Here is a 20,892-nt window from a genome sequence, read left to right on the forward strand (position 1 = left end):
TGGCTCGCCAGCCAGTCTTGGCTGGACATGTGTTTGGAGGCCTAGACAGCGGCAATGTTTTAATGCTTCTTCATGCTTAATCAAATTATAGACAGCACTCAATGAGAGCTATACACTCAGCCTGAAGAGCCCCCGTGATCCCTGGTATGCTAGTACTGGGTTTATAACCATTCTTCACTCCTGTACATGGGCTGTGCCTGGTATTGCATTTTATCCCCATTCACGTGAACAGGTTTAAACAGCAAAACCAGACACGACATAAGGGCAAGAGTGAAATTGTTTTCAGGTCCCAGCTCTGGATTCCTGTCTACACACAGAATCTTTAGAAAGCCTACAACAAACACCAATTCCTCTGAATTGGGGCCATATAATATAAAGTACCATATAAACTACAGAGCTTACTGAGCAGAGTCCAATATATGATACACTATACATTTAAACAGCAAACATTTCAATCTGGGGGGAAAAAACTACTTTTTTATTAATAGAATATTGTGTCTAGGGGAAATGGCCTCTGTGTTCCAAGTGGTCAAGCATCTATTTCAGTCTAAGTGCAAAGCCAGAGGCACTCAGTACGTACCATCTATAGAGGTGAATGCGTCCGTGCACAAATCGTATCTGTGTCACCGAGGTATTTTATCGTGAGGTGAAGGCAGCCTTAATAAAGAGGGAGTGTTTTTTTTTTTTTTTTTTTTGGGGGGGGGGGGGGGGTTTGCAATACCATCAGCTGCCTATAAAAAGCATCTCACTTTTTGAAGGATACAGCATGCATGTGCATTACAGATTCATTTCCCCTATAGTGGCACTGCAGGGAAATTGAGAACTTGCTGCAGTGTTCCTCCACAGCCTACAGCTGATCACTAGGGTTCCACCAGTACACCTTGTGATCAGCTTATCTGTAAAGGAAAAAGCAAATAACCTCTTAAACATCTTAAAACAAAGTTTCCATACAGGCATAGTTTCCCCTGAGGAAGCCATTCAGTGGCGAAACGATCGTTGGGGTTGGTAGTTAAGGTCTGGCATACTTGTTCCTTCTTGGTCTCTGGGTTTGGCTTTCACATTTATTTTTTCCATGCCTTCTTGCTTGCGTTTAGCATTATCCTGGTGTGATCTTATTTAGATGTTTAGCATTATCCTGGTGTGATCTTATTTAGATGCCTTATTGCCCTCTGACCTCATATTTATGTTTATTGTTGTTTCCACGCCGAGTTCCAGCCCTTACCTACCCATCTGTAGTTCCTTTCAGTGCCTTGTTTTTATTATGTATATGTATTGTTGTTTTTAATTGATGATACATCTAATAAAGATTTTGTTAATCTTTCTTCTATATGCTGTCTATTTGTGCATCATTTTTTCTTTGTTTTTGGTAGTGTTCCTCCACAGCCTACAGCTGATCACTAGGGTTCCACCAGCACACCTTGTGATCAGCTTATCTGTAAAGGAAAAAGCAAATAACCTCTTAAACATCTTAAAACAAAGTGTCCTTCTAGGCATAGTTTCCCATCTGATCTGATATTAGGCATGGAGAGACAAACTGCACGCTTTTTTTATTTTATTTTTTTAAGGGGTTCTCCGGTGCTTACACATCTTATCCCCTATCCAAAGGATAGGGGATAAGATGCCTGATCGCCGGAGTCCCGCCGCTGGGGACCCCGTGATCTTCCACGCCGCACCCCGTTTGTAATCAGTCCCCGGAGTGTGTTCGCTCCGGGTCTGATTACGGGCGACCACCGGGTCGGCGGCGTGTGACTTCACGCCTCCGACCCCGTGTGATGTCACGCTCCGCCCCTCAATGCAAGCCTACAGGAGGGGGGTGATAGCTATCACTCCCCCTCTTGTAGGCTTGCAATGAGGGGCGGAGCATGACCTGGAGGTACCTGGAGGAGAAGATGCCTGGGAACTGCTGATCATCGCTGAAGACTGAAGATCCTGGCTCAGGTAGGGAAACGACGGTGGTGGGTGGGAGGGGGGATGAAAGTGAAAGTAAAGTTATTTTTACTGTGGCAACCACTAGGAAGGCCAAACCAAACTGCCAAAGGCTGTCTGGGCATGCTGGGAGTTGTAGTTTTGCAACATCTGGAGGGTCACAGTTTGGAGACCACTGTTACAGTGGTGCCCAAACGGTAGCCCTCCAGATGTTGCAAAACTACAACTCTCAGCATGCCTAGACTGCCCAGGCATGCTGGGAGTTGTAGTTATGTAACATCTGTCCCTTCAGATTTAGCAATTTTCATGACATTTTTGAAAATTGCTGCTCTACTTTGAAGCCCTCTAATTTTTTCAAAAAGTAAAAATATGTCCATTTTATGATGCCAACATAAAGTGGACATATTGAATTTGTGAAGAAAAATAAAATGTATTGGGAATATCCATTTTCCTTACAAGTAGAGAGCTTCAAAGTTAGAAAAATGCTAAATTTTCTAAATTTTCTTGAAATTTGGGGATTTTTCACCAAAAAAGAACGCAAGTAACGCCGAAAATTTACCACCAAAATAAAGTAGAATATGTCACGAAAAAACAATCTCAGAATCAGAATATTGGCTGACAATAAAAGTGAGTACACTTCTGAGTGGAAATGTCCAAATTCAGCCCAAAGTGCCAAAATTTTGTGTAGACACCAATATTTTCTAGCCCTGCCTTAATCCTCTTGGGCATGGAGTTCACCAGAGCATTACAAGTTGCCACTGTAGTCTTCGTCCACTCCTCCATAATGACATCACAGAGCTGGTGGATGCTAGAGACCATATGCTTCCCCATATTCTGTTTGAGGATGCCCTACAGATGCTCAATAGCGTTTAGGTCTGGAGACATGCTTGGCCAGTCAATCACCTTTACTCTAACTTGGAGAGGTGTTTGGGGTCATTATGATGTTGGAATATTGCCCTGCGGCCCAGTCTCTGAAAGGAGGGGGTCATGCTCTGCTTCAGGAAACTATGCTGTCTACCTAATGAGAGGGAACTATGCTGTCTACCTAATGTGGGGAAACTATGCTGTCTACCTAATGTGAGGAAACTATGCTGTCTACCTAATGTGAGGAAACTATGCTGTGTACCTAATGTGGGGAAACTATGCTGTGTACCTAATGTGAGGAAACTATGCTGTCTACCTAATGTGGGGAAACTATGCTGTGTACCTAATGTGAGGAAACTATGCTGTCTACCTAATGTGGGGAAACAATGCTGTCTACCTAATGTGAGGGAACTATGCTGTCTACCTAATGTGAGGAAACTATGCTGTCTACCTAATGTGGGGAAACAATGCTGTCTACCTAATGTGGGGAAACAATGCTGTCTACCTAATGTGAGGGAACTATGCTGTTTACCTAATGTGGGGAAACTATGCTGTCTACCTAATGTGGGGAAACAATGCTGTCTACCTAATGTGAGGGAACTATGCTGTCTACCTAATGTGGGGAAACTATGCTGTCTACCTAATGTGGGGAAACAATGCTGTCTACCTAATGTGAGGGAACTATGCTGTCTACCTAATGTGGGGAAACAATGCTGTCTACCTAATGTGAGGGAACTATGCTGTCTACCTAATGTGGGAAAACTATGCTGTCTACCTAATGTGAGGAAACTATGCTGTCTACCTAATGTGAGGAAACTATGCTGTCTACCTAATGTGGGGAAACTATGCTGTGTACCTAATGTGAGGGAACAATGCTGTGTACCTAATGTGAGGAAACTATGCCGTCTACCAAATGTGGGGGAACTATGCCGTCTACCAAATGTGGGGGAACTATGCCGTCTACCAAATGTGGGGGAACTATGCCGTCTACCAAATGTGGGGGAACTATGCCGTCTACCAAATGTGGGGGAACTATGCCGTCTACCAAATGTGGGGGAACTATGCTGTCTACCAAATGTGGGGGAACTATGCTGTCTACCAAATGTGGGGGAACTATGCTGTCTACCTAATGTGGGGGAACTATGCTGTCTACCTAATGTGGGGGAACTATGCTGTCTACCTAATGTGGGAGAACTATGTTGTCTACCTAATGTGAGGAAACTATGCTGTCTACCTAATGTGGGGGGGACTATGCTGTCTACCTAATGTGGGGGGGACTATGCTGTCTACCTAATGTGGGGGGGACTATGCTGTCTACCTAATGTGGGGGGACTATGCTGTCTACCTAATGTGGGGGGACTATGCTGTCTACCTAATGTGGGGGGACTATGCTGTCTACCTAATGTGGGGGGACTATGCTGTCTACCTAATGTGGGGAAACTATGCTGTCTACCTAATGTGGGGAAACTATGCTGTCTACCTAATGTGGGGAAACTATGCTGTCTACCTAATGTGGAGAAACTATGCTGTCTACCTAATGTGGAGAAACTATGCTGTCTACCTAATGTGGGGAAACTATGCTGTCTACCTAATGTGGGGAAACTATGCTGTCTACCTAATGTGGGGAAACTATGCTGTCTACCTAATGTGGGGGAACTATGCTGTCTACCAAATGTGGGGGAACTATGCTGTCAACCTAATGTGGGGGAACTATGCTGTCAACCTAATGTGGGGGAACTATGCTGTCTACCTAATGTAAGGGAACTATGCTTTTATATGTTTTTTTTTGTTTTGTTTTTTAATATATTAATATGTTTTTTGTCGGGGGATGTGGGGGATGAGGTATTGAGATTGAGTGTGCGATTGTGTGTGAGGGGCCCAAAAGAATTGCTTGACCAGGGTCCAATCAAAGTTAACCCCTTAACGACCATGAATGTAAATGTATGTCCTGGTTTGGTGGTACTTTGCGCACCAGGAAGTACATTTACGTCCTGTGTATGACCGTGAGCATCATACAAGCCAGGTTACGGCTGCTATCAGCAGCCGGGGACCCGCCGGTAATGGGCGACATCCGCGATCGCGCGGATGTCCGCCATTAACCCCTCAGATGCCGTGATCAGTACAGATCACGGCATCTGCCACAATGCGCATGTTAAAATAGATCATAGGATTGCCCGCAGCGCTGCCGCGGCGATCCAATCGCCTGTAATGGTGGACGGATGTCCCCTCACCTGCCTCCGTCCGTCTCCCGGCGTCTCCTGCTCTTGTCTGAGATAGAGCAGACCAGAGCAGAAGATAGCCGATAATACTGATCAGTGCTATGTCCTATGCATAGCACTGAACAGTATTATCAATCAAAAGATTGCTATAGATAGTCCCCTATGGGGACATAAAAAGTGTAATAAAAAAAAATAAAAAAGGCGAAAATGTTAAAATAAAAAGTAAAAAAAAATTAAAATCCCCTCCCCTAATAAAAATTATCCGTTTTTCCAATTTTACCCCCAAAAAGTGTAATTTATTTTTTTATTTTTATAAACATATTTGGTATCACGGCGTGCGTAAATTTCCGAACTATCAAAATATAATGTTAATGATCCTGTATGGTGAACGCAGTAAATGTAAAAAATTTTATTTTGTTGGATCTGATGGGTACGCTTTAAGGGGTTAAAGGGGTATTCCGGTGGTGAAAAACGTATCCCCTATCCTAAGGATAGGGGATAAGTTTGAGATCGTGGGGGGTCCGACCGCTGGGGCCCCCTGCGATCTCTCTGTACGGGGGCCAGGCTCTCCGGCCAGATAGCGGGTGTCGACCTCCGCACGAAGCGTCGGCCGACACGCCCCCTCAATACATCTCTATGGCAGAGCTGGAGATTGCCGAAGGCAGCGCTTCGGCTCTGCCATAGAGTTGTATTGAGGGGGCGTGTCGGACGCCGCTTCATGCGGAGGTCGACACGTCCCCTTCCCGCGGGCTGTCGGGGCTCCGTACAGGAGATCGCAGGGGGCCCCTGCAGTCGGACCCCCGCGATCTCAAATTTATCCCCTATCCTTAGGATAGGGGATAAGTTTTTCACCACAGGACTACCCCTTTAAAGACGGCCCTGAGTTTAGTCATGTAAACAAATACAACAAAGGAGAATATACACTCTACATCACATCTATGTGTTTCCATAGCACTATTCTTCCTGTGGTTTCTAGGGGAATGGTGTACTCCAGTGGTCTTCAACCTGCGGACCTCCAGATGTTGCAAAACTACAACTCCCAGCACCACTACAACGCCGTTGGCTGTCCGGGCATGCTGGGAGTTGTAGATTTGCAACATCTGGAGGCCCGCAGGTTGGAGACCACTGGTGTACTCCATTGGTTGCGCCTGACATTAGGATGATGTCACTGACTTCCCTGCTGGGGATAGCACAAGGATCAGGATGCTAATAGCCCCAGGAGCTTGCAATCTGCTCTAGAATCTTCCTATCCATACTGCAGACAATAAGATGACAATCTGGTGAATGTAGTACATGATTTAGAATGCCAATGTCATGCAACAACACTACACAACAATAACTGCATTAACAATGGAAATCTCATAGGCTGACATATCTCGATTTACAATGACAGGTTTCCTGGCCGAGCTCACCTCCCCTGCAAAGCTGTAGGTTTCACTGTTGCATTTGGAGATCATCCGGTCCATTAAAAAAATGAAATAAAAAAAACAATTGTTTATAAAATAATGCCCTCCATGTATCTATATGAGGGGGTGTCCTCCTGGCTTCTGGAAGCTGATGGGGCTCATGGTTACTGCCTCTCCCAGTGACGTTATCTTGTCCTTCTTCTTAGGGGGGAGAGGAGGTGGAAGGTGAATGGGGAGTAAAATCAGAAGAATGAGGGGGAAAGAGAGAAAGAGGAAGGGAGGACTACTTTACTTCCTAAGGGGCTGGGGAGGGAAAGAAGGACCGGGCGGGGGAGGAAGGATATGGCTGCCATGAGAAAGCTGAGAAGGGGGAGGGGCATGTTCTCATAAACACGACGGGCAGGGGAAGCTCTGTACGAGGATGCGGAGGGATACGACAGTGTGATGTAGTTCTGTGCAGGGATAATTAGACTGGAGATGTGATGTGCCCTGGGTATAGTACTGTCCTAGCTGTGACTGACTTTGCATGCTGGGAGTTGTCTTTTACCACAGCTGGACGGGTACAGGTTAGAGAACACTCAGGTATAATACAGAAAACTATGTAAATAGCATGGAGCTCAGTGTTAAAACATGAACATACAGTGAACCCACTCCAGAAGACCACCCTTTTGAGAAGACCACCCCGTTATCCAGGCCGATTCATGTAACTGATTTACCCCTTAAGGACTGAGCCCATTTGGGCCTTAAAGGGGTTCTCCGGTGCTTAGACATCTTATACCCTATCCAAAGGATAGGGGATAAGATGCCTGATCGCGGGAGTCCCGCCGCTGGGGACCCCCTGGATTTTGCACACGGCACCCCGTTTGTAATCAGTCCCCGGAGCGTGTTCGCTCTGCCCCTCAATGCATGCCTACGGGAGGGGGCGTGACAGCTATCACGCCCCCTCCCGTAGGCTTGCATTGAGGGGCGGAGCGTGACGTCACACGGGGGCGGGGGCGTGACGTCACACAACGCCGGCCCTGTAGTCGCCCGTAATCAGACCCGGAGCGAACACGCTCCGGGGACTGATTACAAACGGGGTGCCGCGTGCAAGATCCCGGGGGTCCCCAGCGGCGGGACTCCCGCGATCAGGCATCTTATCCCCTATCCTTTGGATAGGGGATAAGATGTCTAAGCACCGGAGAACCCCTTTAAGGCCCTTAAGTCCTTACGTTTTTTCCTCTTCACCTTCAAAAAATCATAACTCTTTTATATCTTCATCCACAGACTAGTATGAGGGCTTGTTTTTGCGTGACCAGTTGTCCGTTGTATTGCTATCACTCACTTTACCATAAAATGTATGGCGCAACCATGCTGTAATTTTTCCGCCACGATGTCCCGTCACTGTATAACGTCTGTAATGAATTACGGGCATATACGGGTGCAAACGGGCAGTTACATAATCCCATAGGCTGCAATGCGATTTAGTCTCGGCCGTCAGGGGTTTTGTAACGGCCGGTTTTTGCCGAAAATCGTGACGGAACATGCGACGGAACTTCAATAACGGAAAAATCCCTAGTGTGAAAAGAGCCTAAGTCTTGGGCTAAAAATTTTCCAACAAATTTAAACAAGTATCCTGCTGCCAGGCCAACATGAGACTCGCTAGCTAAATTCATATCAGTATGTTTTTGGGAAGAGTGTGGGAGAATCCCGCTTAAATACGGGGAGAACATACAAAATATCTGTAGGATAGTCCATCAGTAGCTAATGTGGGTCTCAGGTGTTTGCACCCTGTGGTCAGCTATTCATGGCCTATCCACAGGACCATCAATTATCTTTCCTTGGAAAACCCATTTCTGTTATGGCTGATGGATAGATATATGTATATACATTTGCTACATGAATTTGCTATATATCGTTATACCCATTTGAATACATATAGTTATATCCATTTGAATACATATAGTTATATCCATTTGAATACATATAGTTATACCCATGTGAATACATATAGTTATATCCATTTGAATACATATAGTTATACCCATGTGAATACATATAGTTATATCCATGTGAATACATATCGTTATACCCATTTGAATACATATAGTTATACCCATTTGAATACATATAGTTATACCCATTTGAATACATATAGTTATACCCATTTGAATACATATAGTTATATCCATTTGAATACATTATGTTATACCCATCTGAATACATATAGTTATACCCATTTGAATACATATAGTTATATCCATTTGAATACATATAGTTATATCCATTTGAATACATATAGTTATACCCATTTGAATACATATAGTTATACCCATTTGAATACATATAGTTATATCCATTTGAATACATTATGTTATACCCATCTGAATACATATAGTTATACCCATTTGAATACATATAGTTATATCCATTTGAATACATATAGTTATATCCATTTGAATACATATAGTTATATCCATTTGAATACATATAGTTATACCCATTTGAATACATATAGTTATACCCATTTGAATACATATAGTTATATCCATTTGAATACATATAGTTATATCCATTTGAATACATATAGTTATACCCATTTGAATACATATAGTTATATCCATTTGAATACATATAGTTATATCCATTTGAATACATATAGTTATATCCATTTGAATACATATAGTTATATCCATTTGAATACATATAGTTATACCCATTTGAATACATATAGTTATATCCATTTGAATACATATAGTTATACCCATTTGAATACATATAGTTATACCCATTTGAATACATATAGTTATACCCATTTGAATACATATAGTTATATCCATTTGAATACATATAGTTATACCCATTTGAATACATATAGTTATACCCATTTGAATACATATAGTTATATCCATTTGAATACATATAGTTATATCCATTTGAATACATATAGTTATACCCATTTGAATACATATAGTTATATCCATTTGAATACATATAGTTATACCCATTTGAATACGTATAGTTATACCCATTTGAATACATATAGTTATATCCATTTGAATACATTATGTTATACCCATCTGAATACATATAGTTATACCCATTTGAATACATATAGTTATATCCATTTGAATACATATAGTTATATCCATTTGAATACATATAGTTATATCCATTTGAATACATATAGTTATACCCATTTGAATACATATAGTTATACCCATTTGAATACATATAGTTATATCCATTTGAATACATATAGTTATATCCATTTGAATACATATAGTTATACCCATTTGAATACATATAGTTATATCCATTTGAATACATATAGTTATATCCATTTGAATACATATAGTTATATCCATTTGAATACATATAGTTATACCCATTTGAATACATATAGTTATATCCATTTGAATACATATAGTTATACCCATTTGAATACATATAGTTATACCCATTTGAATACATATAGTTATACCCATTTGAATACATATAGTTATATCCATTTGAATACATATAGTTATACCCATTTGAATACATATAGTTATATCCATTTGAATACATATAGTTATACCCATTTGAATACATATAGTTATACCCATTTGAATACATATAGTTATATCCATTTGAATACATATAGTTATATCCATTTGAATACATATAGTTATACCCATTTGAATACATATAGTTATATCCATTTGAATACATATAGTTATACCCATTTGAATACATATAGTTATACCCATTTGAATACATATAGTTATACCCATTTGAATACATATAGTTATATCCATTTGAATACATTATGTTATACCCATCTGAATACATATAGTTATACCCATTTGAATACATATAGTTATATCCATTTGAATACATATAGTTATATCCATTTGAATACATATAGTTATACCCATTTGAATACATATAGTTATACCCATTTGCATACATATAGTTATATCCATTTGAATACATTATGTTATACCCATCTGAATACATATAGTTATACCCATTTGAATACATATAGTTATATCCATTTGAATACATATAGTTATATCCATTTGAATACATATAGTTATATCCATTTGAATACATATAGTTATATCCATTTGAATACATATAGTTATACCCATTTGAATACATATAGTTATACCCATTTGAATACATATAGTTATACCCATTTGAATACATATAGTTATATCCATTTGAATACATATAGTTATACCCATTTGAATACATATAGTTATATCCATTTGAATACATATAGTTATATCCATTTGAATACATATAGTTATATCCATTTGAATACATATAGTTATATCCATTTGAATACATATAGTTATACCCATTTGAATACATATAGTTATATCCATTTGAATACATATAGTTATACCCATTTGAATACATATAGTTATACCCATTTGAATACATATAGTTATACCCATTTGAATACATATAGTTATATCCATTTGAATACATATAGTTATATCCATTTGAATACATATAGTTATACCCATTTGAATACATATAGTTATATCCATTTGAATACATATAGTTATATCCATTTGAATACATATAGTTATACCCATTTGAATACATATAGTTATACCCATTTGAATACATATAGTTATACCCATTTGAATACATATAGTTATATCCATTTGAATACATATAGTTATATCCATTTGAATACATATAGTTATATCCATTTGAATACATATAGTTATATCCATTTGAATACATATAGTTATATCCATTTGAATACATATAGTTATACCCATTTGAATACATATAGTTATACCCATTTGAATACATATAGTTATACCCATTTGAATACATATAGTTATACCCATTTGAATACATATAGTTATACCCATTTGAATACATATAGTTATATCCATTTGAATACATATAGTTATACCCATTTGAATACATATAGTTATATCCATTTGAATACATATAGTTATACCCATTTGAATACATATAGTTATATCCATTTGAATACATATAGTTATATCCATTTGAATACATATAGTTATACCCATTTGAATACATATAGTTATATCCATTTGAATACATATAGTTATATCCATTTGAATACATATAGTTATACCCATTTGAATACATATAGTTATACCCATTTGAATACATATAGTTATACCCATTTGAATACATATAGTTATATCCATTTGAATACATATAGTTATATCCATTTGAATACATATAGTTATATCCATTTGAATACATATAGTTATATCCATTTGAATACATATAGTTATATCCATTTGAATACATATAGTTATACCCATTTGAATACATATAGTTATACCCATTTGAATACATATAGTTATACCCATTTGAATACATATAGTTATACCCATTTGAATACATATAGTTATACCCATTTGAATACATATAGTTATATCCATTTGAATACATATAGTTATACCCATTTGAATACATATAGTTATATCCATTTGAATACATATAGTTATACCCATTTGAATACATATAGTTATACCCATTTGAATACATATAGTTATATCCATTTGAATACATATAGTTATACCCATTTGAATACATATAGTTATACCCATTTGAATACATATAGTTATATCCATTTGAATACATATAGTTATATCCATTTGAATACATTTGCTGTAAAGTAACAATTCTATTCTAAGGCTGGGATCACATAGTATTTTGAACAGTATTTTTTGGCAAACCCATGAGCAGGTCTGACAAATAGAAAACTACACTGGTAAGATTTGTAGCATGTTTTGAACCCATTCCTGGTTTTGCTAAAAAATACTGAGCAAATTGCTGATAAAAATACTGTGTGTTTACCCGGCCTTTGAATTCTGTGTGTGCCCTTCTTTCTGAATATTTATGTATTAATTGACAACTGGGTGTTACCATTACCCTTGGCACAGGGCCTTTCCTGATTTACTCTGGCACTGAGTCACCTGATTTAGTTTCCTGATTTAGTCTGGCACAGTGTCACCGAGTGTGTCCCTACACCCTCCCAACTGGTAATACCTTGTTGTCCTGTGGATTGGGGATAAGTTTATTTTTGCCAGATTTCTCCTTTAAAACTAATGATCAGTAACACATCAGAACAAGGGATTCGCCAGAATGGCGGTGGCAAGGCCTGACTAAGGTAAGTGTGCCTGAGCACAATTATACAAACAATTACTTTCCGTAACACCCATTTAAAGAGGGTTTCCTACTGAAGACATTTATGAGACATTATAGGATATGCCACGAATAGGCCAAGGGGAGAAGATGCTAGAAAGTAATAAAAGACCCAATCTCCTCTTTAAATCCTCCCCCATTTCAGTGCCGCCACATCGGTACAAAGATTAGGGGGCCAGATACCCACATGACCACTTAGGCTAGTGAGTGGCTGCAGCAGTCATATGTGTAGTCAGGACATTATACCTGCAGCATACAAAAACAGTGAATCTCAAGGTTTTTATCAGCTCAGTAATGGATCTTTTATGCCATTTCTCCCCTTTGGCACCATTTTTCTGATCTCAATGTAAAGGAGAATGGCCCAGCATGTGTGGCCTCCTTTTTTTAGTAGGTAAAGAAGACTGGTTACCCTTGCTCTTGTTGTACTATAATTGTCCCTAGTGGGAAAAGCACTTTGATGTTATTCTTCGTATAGGTTTACAATGCCTTTAAAGCGTACCTGTCAGATCCCAGTAAAAAAAAAAAAAAAAAACCTGTTATATGTTACTCAGTACCTTATCCTGATCATGTAAAAATAATTTAAATGTATCTATCACCAATATTTTACTAAAAAATAGCACATTATCAGTGCTCACTGTCTTTTCCATCTTGTGCAAAGGAGGGGGGTGTCCTGCCCTGCACTGTGATGACTCCTCCCCCTCCCTCACTCTTCTGACTCACTGCTCTTGGGAGCCTGGCAGCCCTGCTCTGTAACCCTTTCCTCTCTGAATTTAAGCTGTATATATATATATATATATATATATATATACACAATGATTATTGGAGATTGCCTGTACTCTACCACCAAAGACAATATGATGAGTGTATAACTTACATCTTCCTATGTCATTCATGTGTATCATCCTTAGGCAGTCCTGTAATGCTGGGACTTGCAGTTTTGGAATAGTTGGAGGTACACTGTTTGGTAACTTTTGTTTGCAGCAGTGTTGCCTTCAGCTGTGTGCCTACAGCTTTTGCAAAGCTACAACTCCCAGCATGCCCAGATATCCTTTGACTGTCCAAGCATGCTTGGAGTTGTAGTTTTGCAACAGCTGGAGGCACATGATTAGTACAACTCTGTGTTACAGCTGTGTTGCTGCAAGCTGTGTTCATCCTACAGCCATATCCATCAGCCATCTCGTGTCCATGACCCTTGGACACCCTCATGCTGCTGTGAGACTCATCAGTGTCCCAGGGGGTATGAGGACCCCTAGTGGTGGGAATTTCTATGATTTTTTTTTAGAGAAGAATATTAGAAAAACTATTGTTTTGACAAGATGTACAACATATAAAAAGTTTTTATATCTGACACTGCCCATTTAAGTCATAGTCTACTTCTGTCTAACAGGTGATTTTAAAGGGAAATTGCAAGCGAAACAATTTTTTGATAAACCACATCATATAGACATCAGTATAGATCTATCGAGAGTTCCAACCCAGTATTAGGAGAAAAGCCCCACATTTTAAGATGCTTTTAAAGGGATACTCTGCACCTAGACATCTTATCTCCTATCCTATCGAGTGACCACAGTTGTCTATCCCCCTCCTATAGATATACTTGGAGGGGCCGTGGCATGACATCACGAAAACGGCCACCTGAAGCCAGCGTTCTAAACATAAATGTTTAGAACGCCAGGGTGCCGGCCGGAAGATTGTGGGGGTCCTAGTGACCGGACCCCCCGCGATCAGACATCTTATCCCCTATCCTTAGGATAGGGAATAAAATGTCTAGGGGCAGAGTACCCCTTTAAGTGATCCGAGGGTCATGAGCTCATCTCTGAGCAGGATTTGTTGCTTCATTGTCTGCACAGAAAGTTGTCTCCATTGATTTGCATTCCTGGAAGTGTAAGTGATATAAGGTAACCTGATGTAGAAAGAGCTGTCCTACAAACAATCCAGCAGGGTATTGTAAGTGCTTCCTGAAAGGAGTTTGTCTGTCAACAAAATGATGAGAATATTACAGTTCTGTACGGAGGCATGTGCGCCATATTATAGTATTTCTGAACATCTGACTTCATATGAAGGTATATAAAGGTTATCACTGTCAGATCCCATGTAAACAGATGACATGCCGTCAGCTTATGCAGGTATTCTTCTTTTTCATGAATGATGGTGCCTCCAGGAAGGCCTATGAACCTTTAGTACAGAGCCAGAAGGAGCCCATAGAGACTCCATATGTATAGATTGTTTATGGCATCTAACTGGAAGTATTTCTCAGCAGCTTTCTCTTTAAAGTGGTACTCCGCCCTTAGACATCTTATCCCCTATCCTTTGGATAGGGGATAAGATGTCTAGGGGAGGAGTACCTCTTTAATAAGGAGGCACAAGTTGTCATTTATGTTTGCATGCATACAATATAATATATCAAAGCAAAAAGCTAATATCCCATCAAATTGTCCTCTAACGTAAGCATTAGATTCTGCAGTAAATCAGATGCTATGTATACAGTGTTTTGTCCTGCTGCCTTCATACACACCCACCACACCACACATGGTGGTCTCTAAGATAAAACTATTTTTCAGCCCCCAGCGGAGGGATCAGGTTTGTGTAATGTGTGAGCTGTCCCTGGCATCTCCTCCGGTGTTACATGAAGACAGCGGATTCCAGACACACCCCTCATTTCTGTCCCATAGCAGAGAAACATAGAGGTCATAAGAGCCTATTGTGCTGTCAGCTGGGTAGGAGGTGTGTCTAGACAGCCAATAGCCGGTGACCATGTGCAGTGTGACACCCACCACCACTTGCAGCATCACAGCACTGCTTATATGACCGGGTATTGTATGGGCTCCACAAAAAAAGCTTCAGAAATACACTCTCACAATCACTTAACTCAAAGAAAACGGCTTTAACCCTTTAGACACTGGAACATCATCATGTAACCGCAGATGGGAGGAATAGTTACAAAAATAAAGCATACAGCATTGATCTGTGGTGCACAACGGGGGTGCGATGTGAGATGTATGGGGCAGATGTTGTAGCCAGGGGGGAGATGGTGTTAACCCCTAAATGTTCGTGACGCCAGGGCATGGTTTTAACCAAGAACCACCCGAACGGTAGCACCGCTAGTCCTAGTTAGGCAGGGCAAATAAGAGTCCAAGGCCAGGTCAGGGTTAACGGTAGCTTTACTGAGACAGATGGTACAGTCTTTACAGCTAGGCCAGGATCCCAGAGAGATGACCAGTAACCTCGCAGCTTGCTGGGACTTGCAGTGACTTTGACAGACTTTAGGACTGCCACGCTGACTATAATAGACTTGACTTGACTGGAGATAGTGACAGCAGACAGAGATGACATGACTTACTGGCTTGTGGCTGTAATTTAGGCCTGAGGCCTCCAGATGTGCTGGACACTGGCTCTGAGACATCTGGACTGGACTTGACCTCAGCAGAAAGTGAATCACAAGAGGTAAAAGAGAGTGATTGCACCTCCTCCCTTTCTGAGCAAGGAGCCCATAGGCTTGCTGCGGGTCACGTGGTGCTCTCTGGGTAACAAAACATATGACTTTAACATGTGACAACTATTATCATGTGATCAATAAGCATGTGACCATATCAAAGGTCCTTTACACATGATATACAACTATACAGATTAGAGGGGTACAGTGCAGGTGAGCACTGGGGACGTGCAGGGACTCAAGCTCAGGGCCGGCCTTTGGGGTGTGCGAGCTGTGCGGCCGCACAGGGCGCCATAGCAACAGGGGCGCCCGGCGGCCGACACAGCTCGCTTTTTTTTTTAACTGGCTTGTCTCATAGTCCGGGGGGCCCACCGCCGCCCGCACATTTCTACCTCTAGGGCGCGGGCCGAGCCCCTTAAGAATCATTGCAGGGCCCAACAGGCCAAGGGCTGATTGGAGTAGAGACGTCACGTGCCCCGCGCAGGCACGCACGTCTACTCCAATCACCTGGCCTGTCCCTGCCTACGTCTTGCGCGATCTTCTTCATCCTCCCCTGTGCAGTGACAGGAGCAGCCGCCTCATGCCGATGCATCGATCCCCGGCAGGGTGAGTAAACTTGGGGGGGGGGGGGTTGGTTGTGGAGGTGATAAGAGGTGCAGGGGGGCTTATGGGGGTGAGGGGTGATGAGAGGTGGGGGGGTGATGAGAGGTGAGGGGGGGGGGGGTGATGAGAGGGGAGGGGGGGTGAGAGGTGCAGCGGGGTTATGGGGGATGGGGGTGATGAGAGGTGCAGGGGGGTTATGGGGGTGATGAGAGGTGCAGGGGGGGTTATGGGGATGATGAGAGGTGCAGGGGGTGATGAGAGATGCAGCGGGGTTATGGGGGTGATGAGAGGTGCATGGGAAGTTATTGGGGTTATGAGAGGTGAAGGGGGTTATGAGGATGATGAGAGGTGCAGGGGGGTTATAGGGGTGATGAGAGGTGCAGGGGGGTTATGGGGGTGATGAGAGGTGCAGGGGGGTTATGGGGGTGATGAGAGGTGCAGGGGGGTTATGGGGGTGATGAGAGGTGCAGGGGGGTTATGGGGGTGATGAGAGATGCAGGGGGGTTATGGGGGTGATGAGAGGTGCAGGGGAAGTTATTGGGGTGATGAGAGGTGCAGGGGGTTATGGGGATGATGAGAGGTGCAGGGGGGTTATGGGGGTGATGAGAGGTGCAGGGGGGTTAGGGGGGGATGAGAGGTGCAGGGGGTTATGGGGGGATGAGATGCAGGGGGGTTATGGGGGGGATGAGAGGTGCAGGGGGGTTATGGGGGGATGAGAGGTGCAGGGGAGTTATGGGGGGGATGAGAGGTGCAGGGGGGTTATGGGGGTGATGAGAGGTGCAGGGGAAGTTATTGGGGTTATGAGAGGTGCAGGGGGATTATGGGGATGATGAGAGGTGCAGGGGGTTATGGGGGGTGATGACAGGTGCAGGGGGGTTATGGGGATGATGAGAGGTGCAGGGGGGTTATGGAGTGGATGAGAGGTGCAGGGGGATATGGAGTGGATGAGAGGTGCAGGGGGGTTATGGGGGTAATGAGGAGAGGGGGGGTAATAGTAGTGATGAGGAGGAGTTTGGCGGCGGTTTTGGGGGTGATGAGGACACAGAGGATAAGAGGGGGTGTATATGTATATATGATGTGTATGCATGTATGTCAGAATTATATTCAGGGGGTACAGTGTGTGGCAGTATTATATTTAGTGGGTATAGTGTATAGCAGTATTTTCTTTAGGGTACAGTGTATGGCAGTATTATATTCTGGTTACAGTGTGTGACAGGATTATATTTAGTGTGTACAGTGTATGGCAGTATTATATTCAGAGGGTACAGTGTGTGGCAGGATTATATTTAGTGGATACAGTGTATAGCAGTATTATATTCAGGGTACAGTATGTTGCAGTATTATATTAAGGGTACAGTGTATAGCAGTGTTATATTCAGGGTACAGTGTGTGGCAGTATTATATTCAGGGTACAGTGTGTGGCAGCATTATATTCAGGGTACAGTGTATAGCAGTATTATATTCGGGGTACAGTGTATAGCAGTATTATATTCAGGGTACAGTGTGTGGCAGTATTATATTTAGTGGGTACAGTGTATAGCAGTATTCATGGTACAGAGTATAGCAGTATTATATTCAGGGTACAGTGTGGGGCAGTATTTTATTTAGGGTACACTTTCTGGCAAGGTTATAATGATTACTGTCTTCATACAGAGGATGAGGATCTGCTGACAGTGAGGAGCCAATGATGTCTGGATGTCAGAGTCTGCAGAAAAGATGGAGCTGGAGGAAGACCTGGCAATGAAGAAGAAAAGATAACAGAGAAGACGTCACTCAGGTCACTGATATTCTCCTGACTGTCCCATCAGAGCTGTAGTCGCTTGTAAATTCTGCAGTGATGATGGGTAAAACTGTGTCCAATCTGAAAACATCATAGTTTCAGAATTAGAGGTAAGTAGTGATGCTTATCATCTCTGCTTCCCTGTGCTGCTCTACAGTATCCAACTGCAGACACAGCTCATGCTGGGCAGTACGTATACACTGTTTAGCCCAGTAAGAATAAGTAAACTAATGCTGCTGAGCAGCGCTAGTTACCTCTTTGGGGTATATATCTATCTATAAATGCCTTTATAAATGCCTTTATATACTGTATACAGTAGCCAGACGATCACTTACCACCCTGGCTCCTGTTTCAGCCTGGTTCAGTGTAGCCCTGCCTCAAGCGATGACGTTGTTAGAGGCAGAGCTACAGCCCAGAGCCAGGGTGGTAAGTCTGGCTTTGTTCTTATTATGCATTTTGTATAATGTGAACAGACCCTTTCTAGCAGTGTCTTCCCAACTGTTGCTAAATTACAACTCCTATCATTCCCAGACAGCCATAGGCTCCCTTAATATACTTACCCATTATAATGTTTCTTTTTCTTCTCGTTTCAGATACATGTTTGCGGTGGACTACGTTGGATACAGTGGGCAGTTTTTTAATTTCAGTAAAATGGTTAACAAGGACTTGTAGGGGAGTGTTTTTTTGTAATATATTTTTTTCTATGTGTTGTGTTTCTTAAAAATTAAATTTTCAGGCTTAGTATACACAGAACAGGAAGTAACCAGCTAATTGGTGGGTCTGACTGCTGGGATCCCCAAAACAGAGGAAAATTCTCAACCCAATTAATGGAACGCAGCACGCATGCACAGCCAGCATTCCATTCATTCTCTTTAGGGGCTGCCGAACATTGTCGAACTTAGCACTGGCAAAACATGTCAATGACCCTATAGGTTCTCAATTCCAGTCCTCAGTGCCCCCTAACAGGTCATGTTTTCAGGATTTCCTTAGTCTTTCACAGGTGATATAATTGTGGTGATGCCTGATTCACTGACCATAATTATGTCACCTGTGAAAGACTAAGGAAATCCTGAAAACATGACCTGTTAGGGGGCCCTGAGGACTGGAATTGAGAAACACTGCCCTATAGTGAGTTATCGGGGAATTACCAGTAATGAAATGCACATAAAACCAATACATTAAAAACAATAAATTCACCAATTAGAATAAAAGTACATATTGAATAGCTATGCTTTCATTATTTAGCATTAATATTGAAGTTAATCATGGAGAATAACAGGTTATACACAATATTCCTATGACAAAATTTCAGCTCCTTGGTAATTATCTTACTTCTATAATTACACATTACTGACAGGCTTAGCCACAAGTGATATCTTATTTGATATTGTGATTCATTCAGCCTGGTGTTTGGTAACAGTCATATTATTGTGTATCTGTTTTTACAGGTGCATTGATGTACCTGTATTTCAAACTCCACAGGTGTATGTTAATAATTGATGGCATATGGACATATGGAAAAAAATTTTTTTTCTGGTGCCAGAAAGTTTTGGCCTTAAGGACCCGGACAATTTTCGTTTTGGACTTTCGTTTTTTCTTCCTCCCCTTCTAAAAATCATAACGCTCAAAATTTTGCACCTACAGACCCATATAAGGTCTTATTTTTTGCACTACCAATTGTACTTTGTAATCCTATCACTTATTTTATAACAAAATCTGCAGAAAAACCCCCAAAAAAACTATTTGTGGGCTAAAATAAAAAATAAAAGCCATTTTGTAACGTTTCGGTAAAAATGACACCATATCTTTATACTGTAGATTACAATGATACCCAATTTATATAGGTTTTATTTTATTTTACTATTTTAAAAATGTTTTAATTACATGCACCAATATTAGTATGCAGAAAATTTCCTCTTCTGACCCCTATAACTCATTGTTTTGCGCCATGATCTGTAGTTTTCATCATTACCATTTTGTTTTGATGGGCCTTTTTGATCGCTTTTTATAAAAAAAATGATGATACATGAAGTGACCAAAAATGCGCAGTTTTGGATTTTGGTATTTTTTACGTGTACGCCATTGGCTGTGCAATTTATTTAACCTTATATTTTAATAGTTCGGACATTTACACACGTGGTGGTACCACATATGGTTATGTTTATTTTTGATTACATTATTTTATTTAAAAAATGGGAAATGGGGGGTGTTTCAAACTTTTATTAGGGAAGGGGTTAATTCACTTATTAACTCTTTTTTTTTTATTTTTATTTTTTAACTTTTTACGTTTTTTTTTTAATTCCCTGTAGGAGGCTATACCATGCAATCTTGTGATTGCATACACTGTTCAATGCTGAGCCAAAGCTCAGCATTGAACGATGTAGGCAATCACAAGATTACAAGACAGCATTGATCAGTGTTATCGGTGCTTTGCGGCTCTAGCCTGCTATGATAGGCTGGGGACATCAGAGCACCAATTGGGTG

General features: G+C 41.0%; 2 protein-coding genes across 2 annotated transcripts in view; one reads left to right on the forward strand and one right to left on the reverse strand.

The window, feature by feature from the left end:
* CCNI (cyclin I) overlaps window positions 1-6,743 on the reverse strand; it is a 52,296-nt gene extending 45,553 nt beyond the window's left edge. Inside the window, exon 1 of the mRNA XM_056568800.1 lies at window positions 6,422-6,743. The gene's annotated coding sequence lies outside the window, so the exon portion shown is untranslated. The remainder of the gene's footprint in view (window positions 1-6,421) is intronic.
* Window positions 1-19,095, forward strand: part of SEPTIN11 (septin 11) — a 201,764-nt gene extending 182,669 nt beyond the window's left edge. The window contains exon 10 of the mRNA XM_056568793.1: window positions 19,002-19,095. Coding sequence (XP_056424768.1) covers window positions 19,002-19,080 — 79 coding nt within the window. The 3' untranslated portion in view covers window positions 19,081-19,095. The remainder of the gene's footprint in view (window positions 1-19,001) is intronic.
* Window positions 19,096-20,892: the final 1,797 nt, after the last annotated feature.

Source organism: Hyla sarda, chromosome 1, assembly GCF_029499605.1.
Source record: "Hyla sarda isolate aHylSar1 chromosome 1, aHylSar1.hap1, whole genome shotgun sequence".
Taxonomy (NCBI): domain Eukaryota; kingdom Metazoa; phylum Chordata; class Amphibia; order Anura; family Hylidae; genus Hyla; species Hyla sarda.